Genomic DNA, 25,632 nt, shown 5'->3' on the forward strand with positions numbered 1-25,632 from the left:
GAATTCCAGTAAACGGTGAAGATTACATGGAAAGCCTGTAAGTCAGAAACCTTCTACTATCAATTAAGAACATCAAATATTGACCTCACCCAATACTGTGGGGGATGTGCCACCCATGCCCCCCTGTATTTCTGATACCTATACCTACAACACACTTCAATCAATCCCAATACTATAAAAATTGCTCATACATCATTTGTGCAGTATTCTCTTGGAAAGATTTTTCTGTCATTGTGCCAGTGTTATCGAATGCTGATCGGCTTGTTTAGGGATCATAATGAATGAATGGATGGATGGAGGTATGAATAAATGTATAGGTAAATTACTATGAGACAATGTCATCAGTGGTCCATCATTGTCGTCTCTACTTACCTCTGGGAGTTTGCTCACCGTCAGCTCTGCTTTCTTCTGCTTCGGCTCTCAGGGCTCGTTTTATATTGTCCGCGAACTCCAGCACATTCCTGAACTTTCTTGTAATTGCCAGGTTTCTCCACTCTGTGTCACCCTACAGGCGGCCGTGATGTCATCATCCACACGTATGCAATTTCTTTCTGGGTAATAAGTTCAGATTTTCTTATTCTTAGAAGTTCAGACCTGGCTTGACCTCAGGAGTCAAATTTAATCTTGGACATAGAAGCAAGAAATACCCCTGTTCAGAAACAGGTCCCCGGTTTTGGTAAATTGCTCAGACTTCCGACCTCCGAGGAGCCAGAAATACAATTGCTGTGAGCTACGTATGCGTATCCGTACACAGTTGCGTTGTTAACGTTTGTGGTGATATACTTCCGTCCGCACTGTAATCTGTGGTGTGTACTCCTTACCACCAGGGATCAGTGTCGAGGTATCTGGCAGTGTCGAAACCAAATAAATGAATGAATACCCGTATCTTAAAATCCATCCATCCATTTTCCAAACCGCTTATCCTACTGGGTCGCGGGGGGTCCGGAGCCCAACCCGGAATCAATGGGCACGAGGCAGGGAACAACCCAGGATGGGGGGCCAGCCCATCGTAGGGCGCACACACACCATTCATTCACTCACCCATGCACACCTCAGTCGGACTGTGGGGGGAAACCCCACGAAACCCCACTAGAAAGTGAACTTCAACCGAACTCCACACAGACCCAGACAGATACTCGAACCCAGATCCCACAGCTGGGAGGCAACAGTGCTAACCACTGCACCACCATGTCGCCCCGTATCTTAAAATCAAGTTATTACGAACAAACATGTCTTCACTTGAAGAATTATTAATCTTCATTATACTGAGAGGGCACCAGAGAAGAAAACGCAAATCGCGGAGATGGTACATTCGACCAATTAATAGATCTCGTCAGCAAAATGGGAAACACTTTTCTCTGGTTTTTCCAATGAGAGACAATGACGAGGAAAAACACTGGGTCAGCAGGATCACCGCTTCCTTCTGCGGCAAACTTACCGGTCTCGCACTTGTTTTTACAAATTTCCGAATTAATATTCAGGATGTTTGAAATCTCTTGCCATCTATTATTACATGCTATTTTGTCACTGTGAAAAGGTTCTGTCACGTCGGATAAATGCGGACTTGCTCAAACGTGGACATCTTGACCGTTGAGTGCAAATCTTGCAACACAGGTACTGCATCTCCGTATACGTTCCGTTAATTTTTGAGTACGTGCACAAAAATCGATGCAAAGAACGCAGGATACGAACCGCGGTTGTACGTACGTACATACGTATGTAGTTAACAGCAAGTATATTTCTGCCTGTAGGGGGCGAAAGTAGGACTATGTAAAAACCCACGCACTCCGCTACTCATTGGGAATAGTATAAAAAGTCGGAGACTACCCTCCCCGCTTTTCTTGATCTTGCTGTTCATAGTCGGCTTTATGTTTTGATGAGGCATTCATAACAGAAGAACTAGAAAGTAAACTTCAACCAAAGTTAAAATCATGAATATGAAGTTCACAAAAATGAAAGGTATAGCCTGTTTGATCTTCAGTTATAATGATATCCGCAATTTCTATTTTTAAAGTTGAATATTTACTGTATGCCTGTGTTTATTCAAAAGTTAATTGCAGATTCACTAACATTATCCTGTTTTAAAGGTTTAATTTGTCGCTTCTCTGGACGTTGCTTATCCATCCATTTTGGTCAGGAGCGGGAGGGCAAAGCTTACAACAGGCAACATTTGGGCACAACGCTCGGCTACATCTTAAAGGGACGCCAGTTTATCGCAGGGCTAACAGTCTTAATAACAGATATGATCTCTGTGAATGCAACCAGGGATTAATCTTGAGGAGTGTATTAACAGATTTGTTCGAAACGCACTAGCTTTACGGCGTCTAGACAATGCTGTGATGGGTCGTCATAAGAGAAAATATTTTTAAAGAGGGTATATAGGATACCCACGCGGATTTTTCCTTACTTTAATATATCAGTAGGTGTCGCTCCTATTTTCCGGGCAGGGTCAGGATTATCCCGCCCCTTAGTGAAACTGAGACGGGGTATCTCCCCGTATCTCGCTGCGCCTGTTTTCTCACTCCTTTGGCTAAGCAGATGCGCACCAAGTCGCACATTTTAGGAGCAGCACCCCGTCATTTGCGGGGAAGGGACGGGCAGCAGCGCCATGGACGCGAGCAACATGCAAGACAGCTTTTCTGTTAGTCTTCACATTTTCAGCGAGGACCAAGCCAAGGGAGGAATCCAACTCTGTAAGTCGAATCAGCATCAGGACCTCACTTTACAAGTGGGCGGCGTGGAGGGGGAACAGGAACTGACTCTCAAAAATGGTGAGTGCCCTTATCAATAATACCGATTCGACAGGGTAGCTTATCATTTACACGGACCTGTTAAAATCACACCTGTCAAATAAGGAAAAAAGAATTCCTGATAACTGAAACAACTTTAAATATCTTTTGTTTTAAGAATCATATGGTTTGTATACTTTTAAGGTAGACATCGTCTTCTTTTTACCATATTTTTTTCGAGGGTTGTCTTCCGCTGTTCCGTGTTCAGGAGCGCACCACCATATGTAGCCTATACTCTCGTATGTATATAAATACGCGAAAACTTAATATGTATGGGCTATAAAATTCCCCAGATGTGGTAATAACCAGATATATACGCGGGAATTGTGGGGCAGGGAACCCGCTCGTAGCATCTCAGTGAGAGGTGCACTGGCATGTTTTTTTCTTTTGCGTGCGAACAGTTTTGGTCCGTGAGAAGGTGAAACCATGATCGATAATGACAAGCGTTTGGCAGAAGGACAATGAAATGGAAGAAACCAACAAGAGGAATAACGTACAGTTTCCGTGCTGGTGTTGCGCGCGTGGACCCTGTCCGCCAATGCGCGAGCGCCTGTGAGCTGCACGCGGACAAGCTTTGCCGATTTATGCTTGTGTTGCGCGACCTGCGGGATTCCTATGGGGCTCAGGCTAGGGCGGAGGTTCTGCTGTGCTGAGCCCAGATTCGCCTGATGCAGGGTTTGTAACCCTCAAACGGTGCACTGGGCTTGACTGCCAGGTTTTTATGCATCTTGGCGATCATTATCACATAACGGGGCTGCACGCTACGTGCCAGAATTGACTCGGGTTTTCACCGCCCTGTGCTGGCTCCATTACGGCTGAGATCCAGGCTTTGACCCCATTATTACATCTGCTAGCCAGACAAGAGGAAAATCGGTTGTCATAACAAATTCTTGTAAAAATAATTATGCGGTCCTACCAAACAAAGTTCTTTGGGTTTTCATATGTTATTAACAGATATTCACCATAATTACCGAAATGGAATATGTTTACAAAATGACATTTTCTACATAAACCAACCAAAAAAAGTAAAATCTCTGAACTGTGATTCACTTCTGAAGTAGAACTGTTGAACAGTGTAGCCCCCAGTTTAAGAGTCCTGACTGTATTATTCGGGTTTGCTCACCCTACAGGTGATGGTGTGTGCGTGTTCAAGTTCTCAATGGGCAGAGAGACAGAGTTCTGCAGGGCAGGCAACCAGTCCTTTCTTGTCACTTTGGGCTGTGTCAGTGTTCTCCTCCATTTCAGGACTGGGACAGGTAAGGTCTTCGTGTCAGTCACATCAACATCCATATCCATTAAACCACATGATGTTTTGTTTAGAGCCTACATCATTGTCTTTTACTTCTTCATATTAGCTCATGGGAGTTTTACTTAAACAAAATGTTATGAGAGCAAAATGAAAATTGATTGGTTTAGAGGGAACCAATCAGATCATAGAGTAGATAGGTCCCAGCAACTAGAGCAGGCGGGACCAACCAATCAGATATCTTGATCCCTCCTCCTCTAGTTGCTTGGACTCATCTCTACAATCTGATTGATTATCTCTCTAAAGCAATCATATTTCATTCTGCCCTCAGGACACTTTTGTATAAGTAAAACTCCCAGAAGCTCCATATTAGCTTCAAATTGCTATTATCCATGCTGGATAAATGGTTTTTATTAAACATGGGTTATCCATTCTTTCATTTATTTTCCATAATGGTTTATTAAATGCAGGATCACAGTAATGCTAGGACCTAGCCAAGAAATCACAGGGCATAAAGCTGGTGATACCCCAGATAAGATCCATCCATCCATTTGCCAGCTTGTCCTATGCAGGGTCATGAGAGTCTGGCCACTATCCTGGAAGATACAGGTGCAAAGCAGGAAATAACCCAGCCCATCGCACACACATACCATGCACACATGTGGATAATTTAGAAAGTCCAGTTCACATTACCATGTTTTGGAACATGACATGGAACATGCAAACATGGACCAGGGCGGAGACTCGAATCACGGTTCCAGAGGTGTGAAGCAACAGTGCTCACCATGTCAATATGATTGAGAATTGAAAAACAAATATATGAATAGTCACCTGCAGTGCACGTTTTTAGGGTCTTTTTTTTGTGAACTGCATGAACTGTCTTGTTCATTTTCACGGCTGTCCTGCGGATTGCATCTCCTCGCTGGAATGCAGGCTGAGAAGCAGGCTTCTTGCTAGCGTGCTGGGACATGCAAGGCCCCGTGACTGTAGCCTGGCAGGGTGCAGGCCAGTTCTCTGGGAGCTGCTAGCCACCTCCTGGTATGTCATGAGTGGACTGTGTCCCTGGCCCAGAGTTCCACACCTTTCACAAAATGGTGAGGAGGGACAGCAGACTGGGGAGGGAGCCGTCTGCATTTGACCAGCGCACTGATGACTCCTCAGCCCGGCAATACTTCCAGGTAGGTTATTTCTGTGTGGCCTTTGGTGCATGGAGGGAGTATTAACCAGTTACTTTGGGTTGGCTTTGGTCAGCTCTGTATAATAACTAGCTATGACTTAAATCAGGATCTGTTGAAATCTTGTCCTGTCCTTTCTGGGGTTGGTGTCGGATCCACACAACCGTTCCTGGGAAAAGTGGTTCTTGAAAACAGATGGATGGATGGATGGATGGATGGATGGATGGATGGATGGAGAACTTGGCTGTGTGGCCAGTGTTCCTTTCATATAACATCCTCTAACCAAAAAATTGGTAGTTGAATGTGGGGCTTAAGGTGGAGGTTCGGCCTGTCGGGGGCACTGGTGATAGGCTCTACCAATGTCTCGTTGTGTCTACAGTTTTATGGCTGTCTGTCCCAGCAGCAGAACATGCTCCAGGACTACCTCCGGACAGCCACCTACCAGAAGGCCATCCTTCTGAACGAGGTGGACTTCAGAGATAAGGTGAGGCCTGCCGTCTTCTCCGCTGTTGGCCTTTCGGTCCATCAGTTTTCAGCATCAAAACAGCACCCATCCGAAAGATTGATCTTTGACCTTAACGTAGATGGAGAAGGGCTGAGATGAGTTCTGTCCTTCCCAGGTGGTTTTAGATGTGGGCTGCGGATCCGGCATCCTCTCCTTCTTTGCCATCCAGGCTGGCGCCAAGAAGGTTTATGCTGTGGAAGCCAGCTCTGTGGCTAGGTATGCAGAGGTGGGTTCTCCCTCCCCCCCGGCCTGCCACTTCATTTAGTCTCTTGTTCTGTATCACACATTAAAAAACCAAGAATTCCACATTTTTCTCAGTTATCCCCCCTTCTGAGGTATGTAGCTAAACCTCATGCACAACCCTTAAAGCATAATAACTAATAAAAAAAAATGGTTGGTGTTTCTGCAAAACTCCTTTATAGTTTAGCTTAACTTTATAGTAATTTGTGGTCTTTGGCTTAGTTTGACTTAAGTCACAGTAAATCATATGTTTGTGTCAGCAACTCCTGGCTCTGTCTCTTGATGTAAGTGCAGCCTGAAGATTAGGCCTATAGTTCTGAAAAAGTCCACTCTGCCCCCGGCTTGACTTTACCGCTGGAAATTCCAAAGGCTTAATGACCCGATAATGTCTTTGGCCAATAAAACTGTTTGGGGCAAAAGGAAACATATTTTCACGGGTGGATGGTTTCCTGCTCAACAGTCAAGCCTGGTTTACGCTGTTGGAAATCTTCCTCGTTTTCGGTAAACGCATATTATATTTTGAGATTGCAACCAGATGCGTCCCCCCATGTTGCCTCTTATCGGCCAAACACAACACCCAACTTGATGCTGGTTCAACAAAAACAAGCAGCAAAGGGACCTTGGCTGGTGTAATATCCCAGACACAGTGATTGCCCATAACATGGGTTCCATGCTGGCCGCCACCCCTGTCTGGGACCCCCTCCCATGCCGGTGACCCCGTCCATGCCCAGCTTCTAGCCAGATGAACAGAGGGGACTGGCTGTGTGGAAAACACTTGGACAAACAGGAAAGGGTTTGCTGCCACACACATGGAGAATCCCAACAGTCTGGAAAGACTGGGAAACTGACCACCATGGCCAGGGTCATGGAGACTGCTGAAATATATGCATTCACTGAGGGAGGGGGCATAAAATATGCTACCCCTGGCGTCCTGCTTCGTCAACTGTAACAGGCTCTGAATATTTTTAAAGCTGGACGATGCATCAGACATCTCGACGGGAGACTTCACGCAGGGAGGGGGCCTCGGCCCCCGCCCTTTGGACATTGGGGTTCAGCACCCACTTAGCAATGTGGTTGTGTTAGGGTACTGCTGGCCAGACCTGGGACAGGATCTCAATGGGTTTCCTGCCCTCTGAGTGGATTTTTCTGCCCTGGGTTTTGGTAATGATTTAATAAACATGTACGCAACTTTTTGTTTGGTGTATTTTGAGCAAAATTGGTTGAGTGGACATTCAGGATATTCTTATTACATATTCTGGTGGAAATTAAAAAAAAAAAAACTGTACAGGAAGAGTAATGTGCCTGTGGAAGGTTGGGCAGGGAAACGGCTTCACAGAAAACGGTGGCATTCTGTTCTTAATCCTGCCTAGAAAGCTGTCATCAATTCTCACCGCCAGATACTTGTCAAGAGCAACCATCTGTCTGATCGGATCACAGTCTTGACCGGGAAGATCGAGGAGGTCTCCTTCCCAGAGCAGGTGGATGTTATCGTGTCGGAGCCGATCGGGTATATGCTGCTGAATGAGCGAATGCTGGAGAGCTACCTCTACTCCAAGAAATGGCTGAAGTCCAAAGGTTAGTTTAGATGTAACTCCACTTGCTTTTGTCATGGTATTGTAATGGGTTATGACAGTTGACAGTGTGCTGGTTACACTTGCCTTTGTAAAACTTAATTTCAGATATTTATTTCACACAAAATGCTGGCGTGCACGATGGCACAGTCATTGGCACTGTCAGGGTCCAGGGTTCGAGTTTCTGCCATGACTCCATGCTAAGGTGAAATCACCCATAGGTGTGTGAGTGTGCCGTAGGTTGTTCTGTGCCTTGCACCCGTAGCCTCTAGGATAGGCTCTGGACCCCCCTGTGATTCAGAATTGGACAGGCGGTTACAGAATGTACGGATGGATGGATACCGAGGAGTGTCAGTTTGAGGAGAAACGACACAAATTCAGTTCCTAGGTGTCTCTTGCGTCTGTTTTTCGCTTTTAAAATGTTTGTTCTGCATTTTCGCTTGATGGCATCACTGAGCACCCCCGGCCCCTCCCCTGGCCTACAGGAATGATGTTCCCGACCTTCAGTGACCTCCACCTTGCCCCCTTCTCTGATGAGCAGCTGTACATAGAACACTACGCCCGATCCAGCTTCTGGTGCGTACCTCCCACCTCCCATCTGGCCACATCGTAGGGTCTTGCCTACAGTTCCCCTATGTAAACGCCCCCTTCTATCCTCATCTGCATACTACAATTAACCTGATGCTGTCAGAAATTTGCCTGTATTTCTGGCACGTCGATTCGCCTCCCCTCATATCGACTTACCTGGCTGTACTTAATCAACTCAACAAAACATAGATTAGATCTGTCTTATCCCATTTAATTAGTGATATGACACCCAAATATGAAAAATACACAATTTGCATAACTTTGCTCAGCAAGAATATGAGATTGCAGGGTCCTAGTTGAAGCCGTGAGGTTTTGACGACTCCCTGCATGTGTTAGCTATAGTTACGGTTCCTGGGCCCTTTCTTAATGACCGATTGGACGTGTGCTACTAGGGGGTGGGACTAAAACAGCAGACTTTTTGTTTATATAGGTGCCTCAGGCCTGCCTGTGCTTGTGAGGAGGAGATCAAGCTTAGCTGCCCTCCTCATGGTACACTGCAAAATTGACTTGAACTGGCTCGTACGCTGGAATCCAGCAATAGGGCACGGCATGGAAAACCGAATTCTTTCCCACGTGTTTTAGGAGGAGGCCTCGTGTGTCAAAGATGTTCCACAGATCTGTTTCAAACTAGCAGAATGCCTCTGTGTTGATATGCAGCTGTCCTGAGTTCGTAACCGGTTCTTGCTGTGAACTTTGCGATCGGCCAAACTGATTGCAGGTCTGCATGGGCATTCCTGTTATAAATGGTGTGTTTAGGGAGATTTGTCTTTTTCTTCCTTAAGGATACTGTTGGGCCGCTCACTCTCCATTCCTCTGCGCCCCCCCCCCCCCCCCCCCCCACGGGTGCTGACAGCCTCTCGCCGATGCCTGAAGGCACACCTGGCCAGGCTGTGTTATCACGCTGCACCATCTCTTGTGCCCCCACAACAGTTCACATGTCAGTCTTGCTACTTAGAGCAAAGCAGGGCCATCAGTCTGAATCACTCCGAATAACGAAAAAGTGCAATTTTATTTATTCCTGTGGGAAAGTTTAATAGTTTTCACATATGCCGTCTTGCTGTCAATGAGAGACACCTGTATATAAAGGTAAGAGCAAAACTTGGAGTCAGAGGACAGGGTCAACATCTAGCACCTCTGAAGAAGTTGGGATTAAGGACCTTGTTCAAAGATCTAACAGTGATATGATTGCCCTGCTAGCCTCGGGATTCGAACCGACAACCTTCCACACATGAGCACATTTCTGTAACCTGCTGAACTACCATTGTACAGGTACGGTGATGTGCCACAATCCACCCAAGATGCCAGTGAACTTTAGTTTAGTTTAGTCCTCAGATACCCAGAAGTTCCTTCTTTCCATTCCTATATGTTCAGGTTCTGAGCCCGGGAATTCCTTGCTCATAAATACAGTTGAACAGTAAGATCCTTCGGTGCTTCAGCTTGTGGGGAGGAGGGTGGGCTGGGGGTGACCCGGGACCCCCATACAGATGTGAATCCTTCTCTATGAGCAGGCATCAGACCTCCTTCTTTGGGATTGACCTGAGTGGCCTGCACAGCGCTGCTGTGGATGAGTTCTTCAAGCAGCCAGTCGTGGTGAGAGCCCTCTCCCCCCCCCCCCCCCCCCCCCCCCACTTCAGAGTCATTTCCTGACAGACAAAGCAAGGCTTATTTATGTCTGCTTCTGCCATTGCGATATGTTCCCTAAAATTTATTTTGGTTGTGGAAAAGAGTCAGTGTTCCGGCTCTCACATGAGACGTGTTTGTGTTGGAACTCTAATATCAACTGAAACGACTTCATTGTTAGGCTTTTCCACCACTCCGAACAGCTATGTTTTAAGCGTTTTCATGTTTTTTTTCCCCCTTCAGGACACATTTGACAAGCAGATTCTCATGGCAAAATCTGTCAAATTCAGCATCAATTTCCTAGAAGCCAAAGAAGAGGATTTACATAGGTGATTAGTCAAGGCCCTTATTTAAGTGACCTGTAAAAATGTATGGGCAATGTTTTTAAGAATAATACATTGTAAATAACAGTATAGTAGTAAACTCTCATGGATAACCATCACAGATACACTGCTGAAGATGCTAACAGGCCATGATAATATAATCCCGGTCCCTGCTGGTATTTCAGGATAGAAATCCCCTTCGTCTTCCAGTTACACCAGTCCGGTCTTATCCACGGCGTAGCTGTCTGGTTCGACGTCGCCTTTGTGGGCTCCAGGTAAGAACTAATGACCCCTAAATAGATCCCAAAACAAGCACCTCTGGAAGTAGTTCTGAAAGTCCTGGGTCTGAATCCCTAAATGAGAATTCCAAAGATTTGATATAGCCGTCATGTTAGACTGCTGTGCGTCTTAGTGTTACAAATTAGGCATCTGGGAGGTTTCTTTGCGTAGGACCACAGTATGGCTGTCCACCTCGCCGAGTGAGCCCCTGACCCACTGGTACCAGGTCCGCTGCCTACTTCAGACCCCGCTCTTTGCCAAAATGGGGCAGACCCTTTCGGGGACCGTCCTGCTGGTAGCCAACAAAAGGCAGGTTCTCGAACTTTGATGATTTATCGGTTTCCGGTGCAGCTAATGAAAGGTTTGATGACAATGATTTCAGACGGAATGACATGTTAACGCTCTGTGCACCCAGGCAAAGCTATGATATACATCTGTCTGCTGTTGTCGACCAGTCTGGCTTCAAATCTGGCAACGTACTGGATCTTAAAAACCCGTTCTTCAGGTAAGCGCTATATGTGCCGTTTCAGCTAATTATAAATGTTAGTGCTACAATTAGTGCTAAGCAGCATAGGATAAAATGAAGCACTCTTTAACCCCTGCCCTCACAAAATATGGTTCAAAGTTAGACTGCAGTGGTATTTCAAGAAAGACCAGAAGGGGCTCAGTAAGTATTTTTGTTTGTTTAACCAGCGACCCATTATGGCGTTTATCTTGTTCCATGGCTCACTAGAGACCCCCTGGCCACATGTAATAGACTATCTACAACTCACAGAAATAGTAACACCTTTATTACTGTCTGTCTTCCACCCCATCCCAGATATGCCTAGATGTACAGCCATTGCCAAAGCTGAGCCAAAAACATGGAAAACAGCAGGATCAACGTAAATGTGTCTCAAATTCGTGTTTTGACCCTGAGCTTTTAATGAAACTGGGGCAGCTGGACTACAGTGTCCTGTACTGATTGAGAGGAACCCAGCCATGGAGAGGATGGGGCCACTGCCGCTCCACTGGAGGACTGCGGTACTGCAGGCTGATTCTACGACAGCTGAAAGCATTCAGTTCCGTCTCAGTCCACGTTCTCTTCTCTATAATGCAGACTGTCATTAAGATCTAAAACGTGCAGTACTCAGATGTTGAAAGATTATTAACTTTTCTTAACGTGCAATATGGCGCTTGGGAAGAATTGTGTGTCACATTTCATATTTTATTATTACTTATGGAAGCAATTCATGTTATTTAGGCCTATTTACAATAGAAACATAACTTTGCATTTAAAATATATTTTTGTTCTTTCCCTTTGCTTTCTGCCATGAATTCGTCTGTAAACTGTTTTCCACATATACCGTGTTTATACCAACATATCAGGAAATTGTCAGACAATGTATATGTATTCTCGCTTACTCAAAGCGACCGACAGGATTCACGAATTTATATACTTCTATATCTTACTTGAACGAAGTATTAAAGTAACCGCGAAGTCAGACGGAAGAACCACATTGCCACCCTCTGACCATGTACTGTATTAACCCCGAAAGAAACTTAAATTTGTACCATGGTTTTAAATAAAGTGTGAATCATACAAGACCGTTATCCATTCATTCATCCATCCATCAAACTTCCAAACGTCTATGAACCGGGCCACGGGAGGAAACACTTAGAAGAAACACTTACTAAGGTATTTGTTTCTCTCATATAATAGTAATTGTAATATAGTTATAAATACGACCCAAAAGCCTACCGGACAATCACTGAACTAGGCCGGGGAATGTTGTTCTGGAGTAATTCCAGGTTTGTTTGAGTTTGGATATGGATGCCTTTTATTCGATATGTTACACGTTGGTGCCAAAATACACCCATAATTTTACCTCTGGCAAGGAACCTTGCAGACAAAAAAAGTGTTTTTCGTACTCTGGATATGATGAAAGTGCAGCTCTATTTATTCCATTATTAACATATGAAACACACCAGTCTTTCCCAGTCTATTAAGCTGCATACTGTGGCAAAACATAACTGCACCAACTCTTTACGACAGTCGGGTACAGTTTGCGGTTGAGAGACGCCGTAAAGTGTAACGGTCGAAACACATGGGAAGGTATGTAAACGTGTTTAGTGTTGTTTCAGAGGTAACAAAATACATAGTATGTTGTCATCTTAAAAATTCGAGACTTGGGAGAGTTTTATTATTGTTTATTTGGGGCTTGTTATGGGTATAGGTAATGTACAATTATTCGAATATGCCCTGTAGTCGCTAGTAGACTGTCTATGACTGCTTTTAAAGTCCATGCTTTTAAACTTCATGTTTAAACATCTTGACGTTTCATTACATTTTTATTTCATTTGTCTTTTTCCGCTTTGGCTTCACAATCTCCAATGGTAGTTCTTTTACGCTTGAAGTTTATATCCATGTAATTGACGGTTTTAAATGAATATTTCAAATCTGTTTCTGTAGACAGTCGTTATGATGGAAGCCAGACAAAAGAAAAAAGCGTTTTCACCGAAAGCTGGGAAGACACAAGGACAGAAACGCAAACAAGCGAAAGGTAGCGTCTGGTCTAGTAATAAAATAGATTTTAACCGTTCACTGTAATCACGTGGATTCGTATGCGTGTATGAAGTATATGGACTCCAGGTAAATTATTTTTGGAATGTTCAGAAAGCTGTCACGTGACATTAATAGTAAACATTTGGCTTAATTAAAAAACACAGTAATTGGTATTTTCCCTCCGCATTAAAAGTCCAGAGAACCTATGGTTTTGAAGGGTACTATGTGACTGTAATGGATTCGTGTGTGTGGGGGTGTGCACATGTGCATACGTATGCAGTCATGTTTTGTGTTCTTCAAACTCCTATATGTCTCTGTGCAGCTTCAGCCTCCACAAGAGAAGCAGGAGAGCAGGAGGCTAAACCAGGGGGGAAACGACCTTTCAAGGCCCAAACTAAAGAAAAGGGGAAGACATTTGAGAAAACTAGTGGGAAAGGTGGAGCCCAGAAATTCCTGAGGAAAAAGCAAACTGATGGGAAGCTTCCGCAGAAGAGGAAATTTCCCCCGGGGAAGAGAAAGCAGGGGGAAGGTGAGAAACATGTTTCATGTGTCACTTGAGATATGGCTGCCGTAGCTCTCTCCCAGTGAATTTGCTGTAGTGACACAAACCCAAATCGGTGCATCAATATTCTTGAAATGTGACCCACCCATTAAAAATAAGGACTACTTTTCCCACCAGGATCTGAAGCAAAGAAGCCAAAGTGGGATGAGTTCAAGCAAAAGAAGAAGGAGCTGAAACAGAATCGGCAGCAGAATGAGCGAAAGGACAGCTATCAAGTTATAATACGGGCAAAACAGATCTGGGAGATGGTGCGGAGGTAGAGCATCTATTTGCTGCTTTATCAGCAAGAGAGGCAGGCTGTGACTGTTTGGAAAGCAGGAGAGCCAGTATCATGGCCATTTCTATTGAGCACAGCTAAAGAATTTAGCAGCATATGAGTGTTCGGTACATCCTTTATATCAGGGCTATTCAATTCACAGTCCTCAAGGTCCAAGCACTGATGGTTTTCCAGCTTCCCTTTATTCTTGAGCCAGGTGTGAAGCCTCTGTGGCCAGTCAGAATCAGTAATTATTAAAGTATCTACCTGGGAGAACTGAAAACAAGGACTGGATTTGGAATCGAGGTCCAGATTTGTAGAGCCCAGCTTTATATGTTATGTTTTGCTGCATTTCCCCTAAAACAGGAAAGACTGCAGTAAGGAGAAGCGGTGCAAGCTCATGAGTGAACTGCAGCAGCTCGTAAATGGGAAGATAAAAACTGTGAGTGTTTTATATTTAACTGAAGAAACCACTGAACTTGCATCTGTTTCAAATTCTGATTGCAGACGTGGAGGGAGACTGTGGGTTAAAAAAAGTTTGAGTAGCATGAGAACGTGGTTTATAAAGGTGTCTCCCTGCCAGATTGCCTTTGCACACGATTCCACCCGAGTGCTGCAGTGCTACATTCAGTTCGGAAGTGACGAGCAGAGGCAGGAGGTGTTCGAGGAGCTGAAAGGTACGCTGCTGTTTAGCGGATATGTGGAGCACGACGTTTTGCATCCCCGGGCTTTTCACGATGCGTATTTTTAAATTACAGATCACATGGTCGAGCTCAGCAAGTCAAAATATGCAAGAAATATTGTGAAGAAGTTTTTAATGTATGGGTAAGTGAAGCATTTACTAACATAGGATATGAAATGGTCACCTGGTGATAAGATGGATATAGATTATTTGAGTGGCTAATGGACTTCACCCTCTTGTAGGGCTGAGCATTTCAGACAGAATTACTCATTGAATTTTGCAACTCATTAAGAATAATATTTGACTTACCCCATCCCATACCATCTCCACTACCACTACACACACGGAAAAATATGTGGATGGAAATATATTTTTTCTTTCCATACAAAATAAGATATTTCTCATTGTTTGTAAAAGGGTGACTTAACAGTAGCCTTGTAACTGGGGTTGAACGGTATTGTAAAAATTCACATTGAAAAGCAAGTCAGTAGTTCACATTCTGGTTAGTCTGCCAAAAAATGTTTCTACTGATACACTCATAAACTCACTTTTATTTAAAATTTCATTGAGAATGAATTTCACAGAACACGAGTTTCAAAAACATTTTGATTACAACCACAACAGTATAAATGTACATATAAAGTTTGCAGCAGCAGCATAATCAGATTCTCTTACGCTTGTTGCCGTGACCTGAGCCCACTGACACACAGCAACGCCGACAAATTACTCGCTTTTCTCAAAATCGTCTCCAAAATGTTTCCTTACGGCGAAAGTCTTCTGCTGAAGTGTTCTTGTCCGCTTGTTCGCCTCACTCATCCATCCATTTTCCAAACCGCTCACCCCACTGGGCCGCGGGGGGTCCGGAGTCTATCCTGGAAGCTATGGGCACGAGGCAGGGAACAACCCAGGATGGGGGGCCAGCCCATCGCAGGGCACACTCACACACCATTCACTCTCACATGCACACCTATGGGCAATTTTAGCAACTCCAATTAGCCTCAGCATGTTTTTGGACTATGGGGGGAAACCGGAGTACCCGGAGGAAACCCCACGACGACATGGGGAGAACATGCAAACTCCGCACACATGTGACCCAGGCGGAGACTCGAACCCGGGTCCCAGAGGTGTGAGGGAACAGTGCTAACCACTGCACCACCATGCCGCCCCCTCGCCTCACTCATTTTTATTATATTTTTCACGAACGCACCTCACTGTGAGTGAGCAGGGACAAAAGTGAGTGTGACTGGCGCGTGCAGAGCTCATGCAGAAACAGAGGCGGTGAACTTCAGTACAAGCAAACGACAAACATCAGAAGATGGATAAATCACAGCCAGTTATATTGCTGCTAAATAATATTTTACGTGGTTCATTTACTGTGTGATTTTAAGATTTTTTTTCCCCGCAGATTTTATACATTTTCTCACATATTTAAATGTTTGAGAATGCAGACTCAGCCCCACCCTCCGGGTGCCTCCTGGGGTGTCCGTCTCTGCCCTTCCCATTCGGTCAGCTTTCCCCTCCTTGGCGATTATTGTGGATGTGTTAGGGCATTAATTTGATTGGCTGAGATGAGCCACGGGGGCGGGCTTTCACTCCGCACCTTGGATGGCCTCATGCTGGTGTCGCCGTCTGCGCAGGAGCAAGCAGCAGGTCGCAGAGGTGATGCGAGCTTTCAAGGGCCAGGTGAGGCAGCTGCTGCGTCACGCGGAGGCGTCGTCCGTGGTGGAGTATGCCTACAACGACAAGGCCATCCTGTCCCAGAGGCTCATGCTGACCGAGGAGCTCTACGGGAACACCTTCCAAATCTGCAAGGTGAGCAGCTGCCACTAGGGGGCAGCCTTTTACAAGATACGTGACGGAAGATGTCTTTATTGTCGCTGTAGAATACATTGTACAGTACAATGAGATGACGTTTGGATGTTTCTATAGAAGCCTCTATAAAACTGTACTAGCTAAAGAAAATTTAAGTAAAAAACAGAATAATATAAAATTAATTGCATAAAGCAATTGCAATGCACAGTATAAAAATGTAGGAGGAATATCGCACGAGATAGTTATTGCACCAGTTGAGAGTGCAGGGTAATGATCACAAAGAGCAATATTGCACAGTCTAGTGGATTACAGGGAGCACAATTAGATAGCGACGTTATCGTACAGAAAACGTGGGTGATTGAATGATGGCTTGGAGCCAGAACAGGTAAAGTGCATATTTCTGTGTGTGTGGTGCATGGGGTGTGGAAAAGTCACAGGTCAGTTCAGTCTGGTGCTGCTGTGACAGCTTGGGGGGGAGAATTTTCCCATTAAATCCATGATGCAGACCCTGTTGGTTGGGTACTCTGCCCTTTTGGATAATCTATAACAGTGTTTCCCAAACTAGTCCTCGGGGCACACTGGACCCAGTCCCCAGCACATCTGTAAGGTATTTAGAGCTCCAGATTGCTTGGGTTAGGTGTTCTGGGAACTGAGGGTAAAACAAAAATGTGGATCTTTCCAGTGTGCCCCGAGAACTGGTTTGGGAAACCAGATTGAGTACAAAAACCAGACTGTCAACAATGCCCAAAAAGTTTGTTTAATGTTTTGTATAGGGATCTGTAAAGGGCTTCCTCACTTGCTTTACTTTGTCATAGTGCTGGAGTAACAGTTTCCCTGTGTTCTGTGCGATCCACCAGTCCACAGTGTGCCCCACACTTGAGAAGGTTCTGGAGGCCAATCCGGAGAAGCTGAACAGCATCATGGATGAGATGAAGCAGATTTTGACGCCTATGGCCCAGAAGTGAGTGCCGGACGGGTCTAGCTTACCTGCATTCTGTCCTCTTCGGCGTTCCAGCCCCCTACACCTTCCCTCCATCCCGCTACAGCCAGCATATCTAGCAGCATTATAACCACGTTTTGTATGTGCCGTAAAACCCCTCTGTGCTGGTATGAAATACAAGATCAGGGTAGTGAAATGAGACACCCTTGAACACTTAAGCACAAAGCTTGGCACAGCACTGCCTGTTTACCAGCCTCAGGCAGAGTGAAGACTCCCAGTCGTGTTCAGTATTTGGTTTTGACGTTTTGATTTTCTTTTGTCTTCATTCTAACAGGGAAGCTGTCATTAAACATTCACTGGTCCACAAGGTGTTCCTGGATTTCTTCCTCTATGCCCCAGCCAAACTACGATCTGTAAGTCTGAGCTCGTGCACTGGTTCTGCGATTGCCAGAGGGCAGGCCGTCGGGCTGTCATGTGATGCGTGTGTCATGTGACTGGGCTCCCCGCAGGAGATGATCGAGTCGATACGGGAAGCGGTGGTGTACTTGGCGCACACGCACGATGGAGCCAGGGTGACCATGCATTGCTTGTGGCACGGGACCCCAAAGGTGCTCCCCTCATCTCCCCCCCCCCGTCAAACCTGTCAATCTCACTCAAAACACAGTACTGTAACCACCTTATCAGTGGGGCATCAGCAGGTAAACTGGTGAAACATTGGCTGCCTTCAGAACTTGAACCTTAGTGTTTTCATGTTGTAGGACAGGAAAGTCATTGTGAAGACTTTGAAGACATACATTGACAAGTTTGCAATGGTAGGTCAGCTCACCTCCATCCACGGCATACAGTAGATCGACAAAGATGTTTTTTGTGCTGGTTTTGAGTGTCCCCTCTGTTCCCCTGCAGGGAGAGTATGCTCATCTAGTGCTTCTGGCTGCCTTTGACTGCATCGACGACACCAAGCTGGTGAAGCAGACCATCTTGGCGGTGAGTCACTGTTGGGCCCTGAAGGCTTGGCCCAGACTTCGGTTTTGTGGATTCGCTTCGTACTCTGAGATTTGACGCCCGCCCCCATTCCCTGCAGGAGATCATTACCTCGCTCTCGGACGTCATAAGCAACAAGTACGGGAAGAAGGTGCTGCTGTACCTGCTGAGCCCTCGGGACCCCGCACACTTCCTCCCGGAGATCATTCAGGTGCTCGAGAAGGGAGACGGGAACGTGCACAGGTGAGTTTCCGCCATCGCCTGGGCCCTTGTGTTGTGTATGTGCCTGGTGCTTCACCTAGCCCCCTCACCCCGCAGCAAAAAGGACACAGCCATCCGGCGTAGGGAGCTCCTAGAGGCGGTGTCCCCGCCCCTCCTGCAGTACCTGTGTGACCACACACGCTCCATGGTGATGGATAAGGCCCGCTGCGTTGCTGTGAGCGACATCCTAGGAGGGGCTGTTGGGGACCTGCAGCCGGCAATGGAGGCCGTGGCTGAACTTGCCAAAGAGGACCTCGTACCGGGAGGGGTGGAGGGACAGGTATGTCAGGAGAGAATGTCTCAGTCATCCTGGGAGTGCCTTTGGGAGAAGGCATTACCGAGAACGTAAGGTCATTCGGTTTCTTACAATCCGGTCAGTTCCGATTTAAGGCTGTTTCCAGTGACTTCCTGTTACATTTCTCCCTGCTTTGTACAGCTCCATGTGGCTGAGCATCCTGCAGGCCACCTTGTGCTGAAGTGGCTGATTGAGCAAGATGCCAAGTTGGAAGAGGCTGGCAGAAAAGGTAGAACCGCCCCCCCAGTTCCATTGATGGTTTTGGCTGGCCAGAATCCCCCCCCAGTTCAATTAATGGTTTTGACTGGCCAGAACCCCCCCCAGTTCAATTAATGGTTTTGACTGGCCAGAACCCCCCCCCCCCCCGCCAGTTCCATTGATGGTTTTGACTGGCCAGAATCCCCCCACCCAGTTCAATTAATAGTTTTGACTGGCCAGAACCCCCACCCTCCCCCCCCCGCCAGTTCCATTGATGGTTCTGGCTGCCCTTGCCAGTCTTAGAGACTCACTCCATCTCTCTGTCTCTGCAGAGCGCTTCTCCAGTGTCTTGCTGGAGCAGGTGGGCCTGGACAAGCTGAAAACCTGGGTCTCCGTCAATAGAGGCACCATTGTCCTCTGCTGGTGAGTCGCATTCGTGGCCTGTGGCATGTCAGACAGGCAGGATCCTGCATTTAGAGGCTATGTAACTCTGCAAGCTGCGTAACTGCTCGAAATCCAATTCAACTCGTTTTGAGATCAAATCTAAATCTGTCGGCTTTGTTGACCAGATGTTCCCTGAAGTTCAGCTTCGCCACAGGGTCTATAAAACCAGCCTGCAGATAAAGCCTCGACCTGCTCTTTTATGTGTCAGTTAGTGCTGCGTAACACTCTTAATGCTGTCAGGGCTATCAAGGGCTCATGAATTCCTCACAGCTAGGAAGGTTGTTGACTGAATTTGGATCAGCGTCTCCACCACACGTGCCTTCATGGTATCCCTGGGGCGCTGTGAGAACATCTGAATCTGCAGCAAGCTGCGGATTAGCACCTTCTCTCAGATTTTTCATACAGGTATGACCTCATGCTTCATTCTCCTCTCCAGCCTCCTCCAGAGCACCCAGAAGAGCGTGGCAAAGGCAGTAAAGGACGCCTTGATGCCCATGGTCCCAGAGCTGCGGAAGATGAAGCCTACCTCAAAGGGGGTGGAGGTCCTGCTGGAAAAGCTGTCCCAGTAAAATGGACCCTGCTTTTCCTTTCCCCGAGTCTGTCCAGCACAGTCACCTGCTTACCCATGCCTCCTGCCGCACTCACGGGACTGCCTCATCATGGACCTTTTGTTATTTTGTCCCGCTGCTCATGGATGGACCGCGAGTGCTGCACCGGTGGCTCTGTGTGCTCCAAACCCCAGTCGCCTTCTGGGCAGGACTGGGCATTTTCATGACAGGACTGTAGCAGGCCCTCAAGCAATGGTGCTAAAATACACCAGCCATGAAAACACAATTGGCCTTTGTGGTTTTATTTGAGAAGCTTGGGGACATACCTTAAAAAAAATATTCGAAAATAATGTTTGGGATCAATGACTAAATTGGAGCAGCAGCCTCGGTAGTTACGTGTCAGCTAGAGGAATTGGCCTGAAAGCAGGTTTTTTTTTCCCATTTTAATAACCCATGTGTAACATAAAAACACGTAACAGTTTTGTTAATTTAAAAAGCCCGGAATTGAATTTTAATAATAAACTGCCTACCACACAAAGCTGTATATATGTTGGGTGTCGTGATATTTCATTTGCAGGGTTAAATCTCCTTTGTGATAGAAAATGGAGATAAATTCACTGGGAGTGTGCCAGTTAGGCCGCCCCGACCTGCCTCCCTTGAAATGAGAAACCTTCCTCATTCTGCTCTATAAATAACTGATTTGCACCAAAACCAGAAAAACTGCAGCTAGAAAAATACCCAAGTAAGGAAGCCGCACGTTGGAAGAAACCCTGGTACTTTGTGGAATTCATTTAGATAGCTGGATAAAGTTGCTTTGGTCTGTTCAAATAACTGCGTTTCTAATTTTATCCACATGCATCTTTGTGACCTTTATGCTCCCGGTACTGAGGTGGAGTCGTGTTGCCCTGGGCGAGCTATTTGCGTATTAATCGGCTTTGATGAACTCCAGTGTGACGCATGGGAGGTTGACCTGATACATACATGGGAGGGAATGACCCTTTTGTCCTACTGTGTTCACAGAGGTCAGGACTGAAACCAATTCATACAAACGCAATGTTTTGTGTAAATTACTTCCCATAAAGCTGAATTTACTCACTTAAGATACCATGCACAGTTACAAGGATTTATTGATTTTTTTTCAGCAAACTGCACATATCAAGGCATCGTAGGATTTTAACCTGCCATACAGTAAGGACAATGAATCACTGATATATCAACAAACATATTATTAGACAAAGTGCTCGCTAATGCAGTGTTTGATCAGGCTTATAAACTGCAGAAAAACCCAGCAATGGTGCGAAAGATTTTCTGTCAGGCTGTGTGCGCTGGGATCTCTCATCAAGCCATTGCCTCACCTTAATTAGTTCAAGAACGTTTAGCATAATTAGCAAAGTAACCAGTAAATTGGAGTGAGATTAAACATGATGGAGGACAAATGTACAAACACGCCCCCCCTGCCCCCGGAACATTGGGCAACCATGGGCTACATCCTTAGGTTTTGGACCTGGTACCTAATCCCGGGTCATACCTTACATCAGTGTTTCTCAACCCGTACCTCGGGGATCCCCCAAATGGTGCCCATTTTTGCTCCCTGTCAGACAGTTTACATTTTTGCCACATTTTTTCCTGGGAACTGGGAGGGAGCAAAAACATGGACTGCTTGGGGTCACCTAGGACCGGTCTGCGAAACACTCCCTTACACTGCACATGTGTCATGAAAGGTTGGGACACAAGTATTAAACATAATGTTATATAGTGTATGTATAGTGCATGTACCCTGAATATGTCATTTTGGGATGGGTGTCCACTTTCGGTTAATCTCAGCCTTTGAAAAAATATATCTAACAATCAGTATTATCTTGGTTTTAAAGCGGTTTGTTTTTGTTCATATGTTCATATATTTAAAAATCAGTTTTCTGCCAAGCTAATTTGCAGCATACTACCTCCCTTCTATAAACATAGTAATTACAACATTAAATCCAATAAATTTGACTTTTGACTCCTGCCACAAACCAGACAGACAATTTCAGGTCGGCATTTTCAAACAGTGTCATTTTCATTTTTCGCTGAACTAACAGACCGTATTATACTCGACTGCATGCAGTCCGTTACGCTTTCTAACCTAAATTAGGTGAACTATTTTTGCAGTACAGATTGCGGCAAAACAGTACAGGTCAGGTACCGTCACCAATCAACTTTAAATGAAGACGGAATCCACATGCGGCGTAAACCAGGTGAAAGCCGGACGTCACAATGCAGTGGTGCCTGTGCGCTTAGACCTCTCCTCCTCATCATTCAGCCACTATGGCTGTGACCCACTTTAGCAGCAGATTTCTCAGCTGAGCTGTGGAGGAGGGTGGAAGACGCTACGCGCTAACGCCAGCGATCTGCGTAATACTCTGCCATCTTCCTAGCTGCCCTTCTGGTGAACCGCACTCTTCCGCGGTTCTTCAAGACCGAGGTGTACTCGTGGGACTTAAGCTTGTTGTAGTAGTCCGAGAACTTGTTGTAGAGGATGGAGATGGGCATGCCATTCAGGATGATACCAAAGGAGATGCAGGCGAAGGCAAAGAGCCGGCCCAGGGGGGTCTCGGGAAACACGTCCCCGTAGCCCACTGTGGAGATGCTGACCTACGGATCACAGACAAGGGTGCCCAGAAATGAATGAAGAAATATTACATTATGTCCACCTTATCCACAATGAGTGCTGGACTTTCAATCTATGTGCCAAAAAAAAAAATTGGGTTGACTTTACCCATCCCCATCTCTCAGTCTTACCACGCTCTCCAGCAACCCTCATTTCCATCCAAGTCCAAAAGACGGATTGGTCACTTTTAAACTGCCATTAGTCTGAGTATGTGTAAAGAGAGACTGTCTGCTGATTGGCTGGCATCCTGGCTGAGATGTACACTGTCTGGCTTGTGTACTGAGAGGAAATGCTTTCCCTTCCAGAGCTTTCTGACAAAGACATCCTACAACCTAGATAGTACCTATCCAAACATTTTCCTAAATTTCAAACGGCTTCTGTAGTGGCAGGATAGCATCATCTTTGCAGTTCTGAAGGTCAGATTCTGTTCCTAAATCTACATTGCTAATCAGTAATGAAAAGCACATACTTGCATCTTGGTGTCTGCTAGGGGCGTCTGCAGGATGACAGCGTTTTTGTCCGTTTAATTTTGTATTATTGCCGAATAACATTTTATGCTGAGATGGTCAAATCTGTGACATACTGCATGACTGTCAAATGACTTTATTTTTTATATCGAGGACCTAAGTAGAGGAGCAGAGTTATTTAGGTAATGACCCATGTGAGCCACTGCTGCCTCAGAACTGCGCAGAAGCAATAGCAGATGATACGCTGCAGCAGGTAACGTTAGATCACATCACCGGTGCCAGGTACCTGCTCGGGCCACGTGTCATTTCCTGTCCTGTCTACCAAGAGATCGAAGTGTTTCCATATACACTTCAACCCTGAACCAGAACACCCTACTGATCCAGGATGCATTTCAGTTTTGGGAAATATGCCACTGGGGACGATTCAGGGAGACGTCTGACAAATCAGCCTGTCACCACTGTTGTTCATTAATCAGACATTGGTCTGATTTATTATTCGGCTAAGATGAAGGCGTCTTGCAGGAATTGTTGTGTAAGGTTTCCCGTTTCATTCTGTCTTGACAGTTGCCAAAGGAGAAAATTACTGTGAAAATGACCATCCTTAAACAGAAATTCATTTTGCAAAAAAAAGCAATTTTGTGCTTCAGTATTAAAGTTGATCTAGCACAGTTGTTTTAGCTAAATCTAGGAAATCAAGTGAAATGTTTAAGTAGCATTGCAGTTTCAAAAATGTCGCAACATGGCAACATAATACCTTAAGTTCACGGCATGATTTATATGATTACTCAAGAAAAAATCTCTGGCACACCAGTCTGTTTAGCAGACAGCAGTTCATCTTTGCTAGATTTCTTATCCACCCTTCAAACGAATTGGTTTGAGGCAATATACTGGATTATGTCAACTGATTCCGTGGACCATGTGAGCAGTTACATTGAGAATCCTAATTTAATCACTAGTAAACCTAACTAGGAGGACACATTGGAACAGTGTTACAGGAGTCTGAAGACCACCTCCACTGTTTCTTTTTTTCTAATGGATTGTGTAACTTCTCCAAGAATACAAAAGAAGCAGAACGTGCGCTTACCGCTGCCCACCACCAGGCATGGGGGATGCTGGTGAAGTTGGTGTGATGGACGTCGTGCTCCACCGTGTAGACCATGGCAGAGAAGGTGAGGATGCCCATAGCGATGAAGAGGAAGAGGCAGCCCACCTGCTGGTAGCACTGGCGCAGCGTGAACCCGAACGCGCGCAGGCCCGTGGAGTGCCGCGCTAGTTTCAGGATACGGAAGATGCGCATGAGGCGCATGATTCGCAGCACCTGGCCCACCTTGCCCACCCGGCCCACCCTCTCGATGTCGCTGTCGTGTCTCCCATAGTCTTCGTTCTCAAAGCACTCCAGGGCCACCTGCAGGTACAGCGGAAGGATGGCGATCAGGTCCACTGCGTTCAGCGCACTCTGGGCAAAGCGACTGACGTTGGGTGTGGACACCAGTCGCAGCAGGAACTCGATGGTGAAGAAACCGATGCAGAAGGTTTCCACGTACTCTCCGTAGGTTCGCCCGCTTGGCTGGCGTGCCGCTGTCTGATATTGCATCTCCTCCACTGTGTTCAGCGTCATGGCCACCAGAGAGACCAGAACAAAGAAGCTGGAGGCTACCGCCATCAGCTTAGCTGTTATTGAGGAGAAGGGCTTTTCCATCAGGTTCCAGATGATCCTTCGAGTGTGACCAAATGACATCCCCCGGAATAGCTCCTCATTTTCCTCAATCTCCACCTCCGCCTGCAGCTCACGCTGGACCTTCAGCTGCTCGTTAATCTCATCCTGCCTCTCCTCGAAGGAGATGCGACAGCAGCGGTGAGTGTTTTTGATCCGGACCCCCCAATAGTTGATCTCCTCCAGGAAGTTCCTGGGGCAAAGCTCATCTCTTATCCACAGCACTCCGGTTCGATAGAAGTTGAATATGCTGTGAAAAACATCTGGGTCCCTGTCAAAGAAGTACTCATTGTTCTGCATGACGTAATCATCGCAGAGATCCAGCTTCTGGTTATGGTCTGTATAGGTGGCGAGTCGCCCTATCCTGGTTTTTGGATACTTAGCTGCCACCCTGTGGGAGATCTGGTAGACCTTCCCGCCTACATTGATATTTAGCATGTAATTCTTGGATGGGGAGTCGCAGGAAGATCCTGCAGGTTTGCAATCTTCATCCTGATCCTCCTCATCATCATAAAGATCGTAGCAGTCCCGGCTCAATTCCTGCATGGAATTCCATTGCTTCCTACAAGTATTTTTGGTGGAGAGGTCGGGGTCATAGACCACTTGCACTGGGACACCGACCTTATAGCTGGGGAAGAGGCTGTGTCTCCGTCTTCTTAAGTTCAGCATGCCTGCTGGTCCCTTGTTTTGCAATCTGAAAATCACAATCGATTCCCAGCAGTCCTTCGACACCCTGCAACAGAAGCACTGAAAGGAATCAATCACAGGCCCTCCAGTGCTGCTGACCAAGGGATTTATGTGCTTAAAGTTTTAACGGTTATGATCCTCTTGAAGTTCCGCTTCTGCTCTGACGTCTTTCATTGCCCTTGTGTTCCTTCACTAAGGTTTCACTTGTTTCAGAAGATAGATTTATCACAATTATTAATAATGAAATGTATTATGTA

At 46.0% G+C, this 25,632-nt stretch overlaps 3 protein-coding genes across 13 annotated transcripts; 2 read left to right on the top strand and 1 right to left on the bottom strand.

Annotated features, from left to right (window-relative positions):
- The first annotated feature begins 1,728 nt into the window (after nucleotides 1-1,728).
- carm1l (coactivator-associated arginine methyltransferase 1, like) lies at nucleotides 1,729-11,921 on the top strand. Of its 7 annotated transcripts, none has more exons than XM_049020066.1 (13): nucleotides 1,741-2,771; nucleotides 3,920-4,045; nucleotides 5,107-5,213; nucleotides 5,590-5,694; nucleotides 5,831-5,941; nucleotides 7,326-7,530; nucleotides 8,012-8,102; nucleotides 9,623-9,704; nucleotides 9,978-10,063; nucleotides 10,243-10,332; nucleotides 10,508-10,645; nucleotides 10,752-10,841; nucleotides 11,157-11,921. In XM_049020066.1, exons 1-13 carry the CDS (start codon nucleotides 2,609-2,611, stop codon nucleotides 11,164-11,166), a joined length of 1,404 nt encoding a protein of 467 aa, XP_048876023.1. In that variant the 5' UTR covers nucleotides 1,741-2,608; the 3' UTR covers nucleotides 11,167-11,921. The 7 variants fall into 7 exon arrangements, with proteins under 7 accessions (XP_048876030.1, XP_048876023.1, XP_048876024.1 ...); XM_049020067.1 differs by having other exon boundaries at nucleotides 5,611-5,694; XM_049020068.1 differs by having other exon boundaries at nucleotides 1,742-2,771; nucleotides 5,614-5,694.
- Nucleotides 11,922-11,959: 38 nt separating this feature from the next.
- On the top strand, nucleotides 11,960-20,402 carry pum3 (pumilio RNA-binding family member 3). 5 transcript variants are annotated; one of them, XM_049020078.1, is made up of 18 exons: nucleotides 11,960-12,014; nucleotides 12,789-12,879; nucleotides 13,204-13,410; nucleotides 13,561-13,699; nucleotides 14,066-14,141; nucleotides 14,283-14,376; nucleotides 14,458-14,524; nucleotides 16,019-16,193; nucleotides 17,051-17,154; nucleotides 17,468-17,546; nucleotides 17,643-17,741; nucleotides 17,892-17,945; nucleotides 18,037-18,117; nucleotides 18,215-18,357; nucleotides 18,433-18,655; nucleotides 18,812-18,899; nucleotides 19,201-19,291; nucleotides 19,749-20,402. In XM_049020078.1, the coding sequence occupies exons 2-18, from the start codon at nucleotides 12,798-12,800 to the stop codon at nucleotides 19,879-19,881; spliced, it is 1,935 nt and encodes a 644-aa protein (XP_048876035.1). In that variant the 5' UTR covers nucleotides 11,960-12,014; nucleotides 12,789-12,797; the 3' UTR covers nucleotides 19,882-20,402. The 5 variants fall into 5 exon arrangements, with proteins under 5 accessions (XP_048876035.1, XP_048876032.1, XP_048876033.1 ...); XM_049020075.1 differs by lacking the exon at nucleotides 11,960-12,014 and adding an exon at nucleotides 12,307-12,431; XM_049020076.1 differs by lacking the exon at nucleotides 11,960-12,014 and adding an exon at nucleotides 12,438-12,462.
- Nucleotides 20,403-21,129: 727 nt separating this feature from the next.
- On the bottom strand, nucleotides 21,130-25,482 carry kcnv2a (potassium channel, subfamily V, member 2a). Its single transcript, XM_049020055.1, has 2 exons — nucleotides 24,059-25,482; nucleotides 21,130-22,491 (listed from the first exon to the last, which is right to left on the bottom strand). The coding sequence occupies exons 1-2, from the start codon at nucleotides 25,355-25,357 to the stop codon at nucleotides 22,234-22,236; spliced, it is 1,557 nt and encodes a 518-aa protein (XP_048876012.1). The 5' UTR covers nucleotides 25,358-25,482; the 3' UTR covers nucleotides 21,130-22,233.
- Between the last annotated feature and the right edge of the window lie 150 nt (nucleotides 25,483-25,632).

This window comes from Brienomyrus brachyistius, chromosome 7 (genome assembly GCF_023856365.1).
Source record: "Brienomyrus brachyistius isolate T26 chromosome 7, BBRACH_0.4, whole genome shotgun sequence".
NCBI classification, from domain to species: Eukaryota; Metazoa; Chordata; class Actinopteri; order Osteoglossiformes; family Mormyridae; genus Brienomyrus; species Brienomyrus brachyistius.